The sequence below is a fragment of the Rissa tridactyla genome, chromosome 7 (genome assembly GCF_028500815.1).
Source record: "Rissa tridactyla isolate bRisTri1 chromosome 7, bRisTri1.patW.cur.20221130, whole genome shotgun sequence".
Classification (NCBI taxonomy): Eukaryota; Metazoa; Chordata; class Aves; order Charadriiformes; family Laridae; genus Rissa; species Rissa tridactyla.
This window is the reverse complement of record NC_071472.1, coordinates 54,093,961-54,102,467: the sequence shown is the minus strand read 5'-3', so window position 1 is coordinate 54,102,467 and position 8,507 is coordinate 54,093,961. Positions and strand designations below refer to the sequence as shown.

Here is an 8,507-nt window from a genome sequence, read left to right as displayed (position 1 = left end):
CCCGCTTTTACATCCCTCGGAGCCGGGCCGGTGGCTCGGCCCGCCCCGGTGGGGCGGGGTGTCCCCGGGACCGGCCCCGCTCCGGTCCCCCCCATCACACAGCCCCCTTCGCCCTTCCCACCCCTCTCCTGTCTCCGGCCCTTGCTCGATCAGGGCATGATTAGCAAGTCTGGGAAAGAAGTTTCTCTGGAGGCAGGGTTGCTGCAAGGAGGAGGGTCGGGAGAGATGCTCTTGTGTCGCTTGTTAGTGAAGTTATTGGTGTAGCTTTAGGCAAGTGCTTCTGCAGTGCCAGAGTGTCTTCTGTGGGGTTTCCTGACAGGTCAGCTCCTTTTCTGGGAATATCCCTGTACTGAAAGAGTCACATCACTCTGTGTCATACCCCTCTAATGAGTAATCTTTGATATGAATGTAATTAATACGATGGCTGGGACATCATTGTTCTGTCCCCGTTGCCAGCCCAGCAAACACACCAGAATAAAATACACGGGAGCTAGTTGCTCTCTTCCCGTTTCTGTGTGTGTGAGACTTGTAAGATGCTGCAGCGCCAGCTTTGGGGCTTCCCTTCTGTCACCAAGTTGCGTGGGGTCACTTTTGCCAAGAGGCTCCTGTGAGCCTCAGATTGTGGCTGTGGGGGGAGAGGTTGTGTCCAGCAGCCTTGGCAAATAGCCCATATCTTAAACTCATCAAACCCTAAATATCATGGAAGTAAAGAACCGATTAAAAATACAAGAGAACTTTGGGAGCAGCAACTCGCAGAACTACGGCTCAGCACCAATTTCTCATTAACTCCTCAGACACAGAGCACTTTTCTGCAGCCACTGTACAGAAAGCAGAACCCTTGCTGGTTCTCCTGACGAAGTCTGCTACTACAGTATAATATTTTTCCATCTGCATGGTCCAAACTTTTCACAGAGCTCAGGGAAACGTATTCCAACTTCCTCATCCATATTTTGTTGGGTTATTTTCTTTGTTTTCACTGACCCTCTTGTGCTTTTCTACTGTTCTTCTCTTAGTTCAGCAACTTATCTCCTTTTCCTTTTACACTAGGACATTTACACTAAAAAACAGCGCATGATCATTTTGTGATCATGTTCCTTCCTACTCTGAAATCCCTCATTTTTACCACTTTTCTTGCCTTGTTCACCCTTTAGGAGCATCCTTGTCCTTACTCTGGCCTTTGACAGGAGATTGCTGATGTGTTGGGAAAACAGTAAGCACAGAACTTATAACCAGAGTGAATCTATGTCAACAAGATCTTATTAATCTGTGTCTGATATTACATGTGGCAAGGACGCGTGCTTTCACATGGGATCTGTCAGCGGTATCGCTGCGTGTTTACCAAACTTCATAGGGATTAGTTTGTTTGTAGTATGCTGCCTTAACTCCTGTCCCAGCTTGTATCTAGGAGATTATTAATTCTCTCTTTTCCCATTTTTCGATTAAGCAGGCAATAACTATCCTGTCTGTATAATAAGCAATGCAGAATACAGAGTAATATCTTTATAGTAAAAATGGAAGTGAAACTGTAAATCCAAGCAGAAGTCATTAACATAAACATGAACATTGAAGAAGTGGGTTTTCTTAAAGGGGCTTGGAGCTGGACAGTTGAACTGTTTTGAGGGGAAACCAGTGAAATAGTATTGCAAAGCCGGTTTTCTAATGTACACTGAAACGTATTCTCATTACTTTCTTCTCTATTTGTTCCGGTTTGGATGGCTCGCCACTTCCCATCATCTTCTTTCATTACGTTATTTGCTTAGTGATATAGAAAGGTTAACCCCCAAATTCCCCACCACCAAGGAAGTCTGAGACAAAGGTCTTCTACTTATTTCCCCTTCTGGCCCAGCGAATGGCACATCATTTATACATTAATATTCCCAGCTACGTCCTTTTCCAAGATGAGGTACAATGAGGTAGTACTAGAGAGTAAATTGCCCGTTTTGCAGCATTGAGATGTTTAATTAAATGTATTTTAATGCCCTCAAAGATTTGAACATTACTTGTACTTGCTTTTGTAATCAGTCAAAGCCTTGCTATTTCTTTTAGAGAACATTTTTTGTTAAAAGAGTGCAATACTTGGGGAGTGCTTTCTAGAAACACACTTTTCATAATAGGACTTATTTTCATAACTGTGAAGAAAAAGGATGGCATAAAGTGCTACAGCATACCTTCTTTAAAAACATTCTTTTTTAACTGTCATTTTGGTTTAGAAAAAGAAAAAAAGCTCTCTGGGCTGAAAGTGCTGGTCAAACGCACTGTCAGCGAGACTGATGTGAAGCGGTGCTGACATTTTTTGTTAAAAACAACTTTGTTTAATGAATTTTGAATGTAAAAGGAAAAAAAAAAGACACTATAGGGTGATCAGCGAAATGCTGAATACAGTAAACATCTTTCATGACAAAGAATACAAATACCCTGCAGATCTGCTTTCAATGGCAATTGCTAGGCCCCCTGCTTTCAATAGTTAATACCGAGGCCCCTCTCTCACCAAGCCTTAGCGGTAACAATCACAAGCCCACGCTCAAAATGTTGACATGCTAAGCACATTTAGAAAAACCTATGTCTGCATTCCCTATGGATGGTGGAGCATAACTGTCTAACACCTAAAGTGCAGCAATTAAAAACCAAGTGAACTGAGCTCATCAGTTGTATGTAAGAGGAATGAGTCCTCGCTTCGATATGCCCCTTCTCTCCCTTGCGTGATGCCAGCGGACCTCTAGCTGTAAATATATGTATTTACACCCTAGCAGGCTATATGTCTCCACTGGGAAATATTTAGGAGAATTTCTCTATTAGAAAAAAAAAATAATTGAAAGCTAGGGGGACGTTTGTGTTGTGTTCATTGATCCCAGCTGCTGGGATCGGGCATCACCATCATGGGTTGTAAAAAAAGTGTATCAGCAAAGGTCTGGAATGAAGCTTTTGGAGAGACAGTGAAAATAAAGATGAGAAGTTGGTGCTGGGGGAGAGGTGTAAAGAGGAGATGCAAAGGAGAAATAAAATTAATATGCTGAAGATTTTGAACCTGTATCTAAAGAGAGCGGTGGCAAGGATTAGTAGATTTCTGTAACAAAACTCTGAAATTTGATAATCTGGAAGTACCACACTCTCAAACGAAGGTGACATCCTCCCTCTTCTTTTCTTCCCCTGAGCCTGGCTGGGCGGGGGTGTACAGCCAGCTTCACGCGCAGGGTTTGGGACATGGCAGAGAAGTTACAGGGCATTTGCTCTGCCGGTTTTGGCCAATTTACAAGGTCCGTTAATCCTAACATGAAAAAGGACAGCATCCATTGCATCCTGTCACCGAGTCAGACCAGCAGCTTTCAGTCTACAGTTTGGAGACCTTTCTTCTGGCTCTTTTTCCATAGGGCTCCATGAGAAATTATTCTGGAGTATAAATTAATTTCTACCTGTATGTGATGGGATCCACATGTCCACTGAAACTTTTTTAGGAGTCCGCAGCTGAAAGGGGCTGAAAAAGCTTTGCAGGAGGCTTTTAAACTTTGCCCAGCACTTAGGTGTCCGCTGACGATGGCTCCTGGAGAGCTGGGAGCTGTTTGTCGCAAGGTGGAGGTTGTGGGCACAAGAAGTCTAACACATTCGGTTCCCCAGACGGCTCTTACAGCCCTGTATGTGACTCCTTAGGGAGTTAGTGTTGTTGTGTTTGCATATAAACTTTTGCCTGAGCGATAATGGCAAAATAAATTAATCGATGTTTCCCTGGCACTCAGTCCCTGAGCCAGACAATTCTCCTTGCTGTAGCCAAGAGGATTTTCAGCTATTTGCACTCCATGAAGTGTCTCTGGTTTTCTTGAGAATGAAAAGGGCTCTTGCAAAATTTAATAGCACATGGATTAAATGGGAAAGAATAACAGTGGTGGTAGGAAAAGACATATGATGCTGCTGAGCCTGGTAAAATGTATGTACAGCTGCTTTAAAAGGCAATAGGAGTATTACACAGCTAGTTCAGCCTTACAGCATTCTGTTTGCATGTGACTACGGATTTTATTTGGAAGGACCTCTATAATGGAATTTCTCCCTTGTCATCACACTTTGGAGCGGCTAGCTGGCAGAGTCTGAGCAGGTTTTCAGAACACCTTTCAGTAGAAACAACTTTTTTGCCATTTTCTGTCCGGAGAAGTTACAAGGAAGGGGGTGGGGATGCTTCTCCCATCACTGGCATTGGTGGTTCAGTGGTAGAATTCTCGCCTGCCACGCGGGAGGCCCGGGTTCGATTCCCGGCCAATGCAGTGGGTACTTTTTTTAATCCCCTCCCCCCCCCCCCTTATTTCTCCTTCCTTTTCCGCTTCCGTCCCGGCCGCTAAGAACCTCTTTTAGCTCAGCTCGGGCCTGCTTCGCACTGTCCTCGCCGTCGCCGAGCGGGCTGCGGGTGTGAGGGGAAGTTCGTCGGCGACCAGGGGCGGTCCCGGCGCGGCGGGGGACAAGATGGAGGTGTAAGGAGCGGCGGGGACGGGCTGCTGCCGCCTCCAGCCCAGCCCCAGCTTCCGTGGCGGCAGCGGGGGCTCCAGGGCCCGGGTGGGGGGGTGCGGAGGGGGAGTATATCCGCAGGGGCCTGTGTGTGGTAAATCTATATGGGCCTGTCTCTCTGTGGTGTGGGGGGCATATTTATATAGGCCTCCCTGTGGTGTAGGGGGTATATCTATGTGGCCTCCCTGCGGTGTGGGGGGTACATCTATACGGGCCTGTCACCCTGTGGTGTGGGGGGTACATCTATACGGGCCTGTCACCCTGTGGTGTGGGGGGCATATTTATATGGGCCTGTCTCCCTGTGGTGTTTTGGGTACATCTATATGGGCCTGCCTGTGGTATGTGGGGGGGCACATCTATATGGGCCTGTCTCCCTGTGGTGTGGGGGCTATTTCTATATGGGCCTGTCTCCCTGTGGTCTGGGGGCTATTTCTATATGGGCCTGTCTGCAGTGTGTGCGGGTACATCTATATGGGCCTGTCTGCAGTGTGTGCGGGTATATCTGTATGGGAGGATGCACTGGGCCTTTAACGCCGCTGTAACTAGCAGCGTGTTCAGGCACTCTGACGAGAAACTGAGTTGGGGTTTTTTTTGTTTGCTTAAAAATCATGCTGATGCACGTGTCTGGGCAAAAGGCGTCATGGCTCAGCATGAGTCCCATCTCCATCTCCCTGCCCTCCTGCCTCCTCGCGCTCCGTTTTCTGTTCTGCCCCGCGAGAGGTGAAATGTGAATCGTCTGCAGCATCTGGGAGAGAGTGATTCCTGTGAGCATCAGGTAGACAGCTAACTGTAGGAGATGAATGTGCTGCAGAAGGAGAAAAACCTAACGGGTGTGCCCCAGCAGTTGCAGATACAAGAGGCGAGTCACAGTTTTGGCTAGCTGATAGTTCGTGGCACGTGCACCAGCTGGCCCCCAGGTTGCCATCCCAGGCAGCAAGTTTTGTTGCCTTCCTATGCTGACAGCACTATGCATGTTTCTGCCTTGTTAGCGTCACTTGGGCACAAAACAATAGGATTTGACCGATTTTGAAGCACAGAAACTCATTCTGGTGAGGCCTGTGGGGCCCGTTACATTGTGTGGTTATATACGTGTATGCGGCACTGGTTGGCGTGGAGGATGCGAGTCCCATGGGATGTATGTCAGCATCCACCAAAGTCAGCTGAGCTATTGCAGTTCATGTTATCCATGGATGCTTTATTGTCATTACATCTTCTATGCTATTATAATTAAGTCTTCTATGCATAAATTTTGAAAATAGATAGCAAATAAGAAACTTCCGTTTGAAATACAGGTTTGTAACCTCAACATGAGTATCAGCCTGCAGGGAAATGAGCTGTTCTTGCTGTTGTATACCGAAAAATGCTGTGAAACACATACACAGGATGCAAGGGCTGTTGCATGTGAGGAAAGACAGGATTTGCCCTGATGAGAAAGATGCTTTCGATACCATTAATAGTAAGTCTGTGATGATGCTTATACATCTGCTTGTTTTTTACTGCCTTGAGTAGCTCAATGTATTTGACTGGTGCTACCTCTTTTAGTACCGATGGGAAGGTGCATCAGGGGCAGAAGACCTGGGGGTGAGTCCTGAGCTGTGGGTGAACGTCCCTGTGCATGAGAATGGAACGATTTAGTCCATTTTGCACTTGAATTGCTGTTGGAATTTAATCTCCCTAATCTTTTGCCTCCTGCCTGACCGTCTTCATAGAGGGAAGCTCTGCAACTAGGAAAACCTCTCTTAAGTTCTTACTGCGTCAGAAGTGTCTGTGACTAGACAAAAGAACTCTCCAGAAAACATTTTGGTTTAAATATACAACATATCTTAAGCAATAGATTTAAAAACATGAAGTGTGAATGAGATTTTTGGAGGTATGATGCCATATACTAAGATATTTTTCTATATTATATGCAGCAGACCTTCTCAATAATATTTTGGTTTGGACAGAAATTTGGACAAATGTTACCTGTTTAAAGATTCTAAAAAGTGTTTATACATTTGGTATTAACATGAGAGGTATTTCCTTTTCATAATCTTGTAAAAGTTAAGCATACAGTTTAGTTGGCTACTTAAAAATATACATCAGAATTCATTTATAATTTCTTGTTTTCTGAATGTAAAATTGATAGTCGATTCATGAAAGTTAGGACTGAAGAAAATTGTATTTCTGCTTTCTAAGTTCTGCAGAAGTTTTTTGAAACTGGTCTTGTTGATCAGTTTGTAATTGTGGTATTTCAGCACAACAAAAATTGTTGGAGATTCGAGACTGACTTGTTTGCCATCCATTGTTAGAAAAAAAATAATATTTTTCTGAATGATAAAGTGGTTTTGAATTAAAAAAGACTCAATTGTCTTAAATAATTTAACTTCAGATAGATTTCACAGGCTCATTTACAGTGATGTATTTACTCTATATGACCCTTTCACTTACTTAACAGAATAATTCCCTATATAAATCTTCTGTAGCATTATTATTTCTAACAAAGAATGTCTTTGATCCATAGGGATTTCTGTAGCGATAGCCTGAATGCAAACATTCTGAAGAATTGCATTTACCTAACAACAAAAGCTATATGGTTTGTAAAACATGAATGAAAACTAATGCGTGTGTGAGCTCACTTGCTGAAGTTTCACTCTAGTCAGCGAAATGGAAGTTGAAGTTCATCTCAGCGTATTTTAGAGGGTCCTTTTCATTTAAAAACAATGATAGAACCTGTGGAAGTTTGTGGACGCATTTAACTCGTTTGAAAGTGATGAACGTGACAATTCTATTCAAACAGTTGATGGTGCTTGACAATACATTGTACCTTTTTTTCTTTTTTTCTTTTTTTATAAGCTGCTGCACAGACCTGAGAAAGGCCTTTTTTTTTTTCCTTTTGTATGGAAACTTTCTGTTGTGTCGGCGACTGACTGCTCAGCAGAAATGTGTTGTTCAGGAATACAGGATGTTCTGTGTTGGTTTTTCTCCCTTTTTTTAATTTAAAAATATAAAATTACAATATCCGGTAGTAATAGAGGTGTGATTAATCTAAATATGAGCTAGCTTCAAGGATGGTGCGTTCAGCATAGCAGTGGCGGATAATGATTCGTGCTTAGTTGGGACAGAATTAGTGGGGAGTGTTTGGCTGGTGCAAAATGGGAAACTCTCAGCCTTGCGCTGCTAATAGAGGAGTAGCCACATAAAGAGTCAAAGAATAAATAAAGTTGAAATGCCATAAGGTTTTCTTACTCAGTACAGTATGTGTAAATATAGTGCTATATTTCTCACTGTATATTACTATATATATTTATATAGTGCTATCTACATCTATACACACACGTCCATTGCACTAAAACCAGTAATTGTATTTTCTTTTTCTGTACTCTTCATTAATAAATAAATAGTGTGTGTAGTCTGAATGATTTTTCCCCGTCGGTCTTTATTCTAATAAATCTGGAGGCCCTTTTTTGTAAGGAAGAGGCAAAGCAATTTGGTTTTAGTTTGTAAAGTTGAGTGAGTGAGTGAAATAGGCTGAGTAAAAAGACTATGGTGTATAAGTGTGTTATGATTTATGGGGCAAATTGTGCAAAATATACTGTATATTTATGTAATAATTCTACTAACAGCATGGAAAAACATTTTCCAGAGGTGGCCACAACTTGGTAATTATAGAATCACCAAAATAGATTTCTTGATGATTTTTTTTTTTTTTAAACTTTATGAAAGTAGTGTCTGTTGTTTTAGAGTCTGCGTGACTCAGCAAAGAAAAATTTCAGACAGCTTCCTTTGGAACGTAAATTAATCATTTTCATTTTTCCTTTTAGAAAAGATGCAAATGCTGCATTGCTGAGTAATTTTGAGGTAAGTTACTCTGTGTCTTGGTTTTAAATCGGCAGTTTAAAGCTGTAGTCAGTCACTTACATACTTCTTTGGAGGCTGAGAATTGCCAGTGGCAATCAGCAAGACCTGTATGTGATTTCCACCCACTCCATTTGATTTGTTATTAAGAAAAAATCTTTTTAAAGAAAATCTAGTTCTCT

General features: G+C 42.8%; 1 protein-coding gene and 1 non-coding gene across 5 annotated transcripts in view; both read left to right on the top strand.

Annotated features, from left to right (window-relative positions):
* The window catches only part of CRCP (CGRP receptor component), a 37,093-nt gene that overhangs the window by 276 nt on the left and 28,310 nt on the right, over positions 1-8,507 (top strand). Inside the window, exons 1-2 of one of the 4 annotated variants that reach the window (XM_054208112.1) lie at positions 4,313-4,454; positions 8,292-8,328. In XM_054208112.1, the coding sequence (XP_054064087.1) occupies positions 4,447-4,454; positions 8,292-8,328 (45 nt within the window). In that variant the 5' untranslated portion in view covers positions 4,313-4,446. Of the gene's footprint in view, positions 1-4,312; positions 4,455-5,343; positions 5,945-5,986; positions 6,070-8,291; positions 8,329-8,507 lie in introns of those variants that run through there. The other 3 variants (XM_054208113.1, XM_054208111.1, XM_054208114.1) reach the window with 3 other exon arrangements.
* On the top strand, positions 4,180-4,250 carry TRNAG-GCC (transfer RNA glycine (anticodon GCC)). Its single transcript has one exon. It is a non-coding gene; the product is annotated as a tRNA-Gly (tRNA).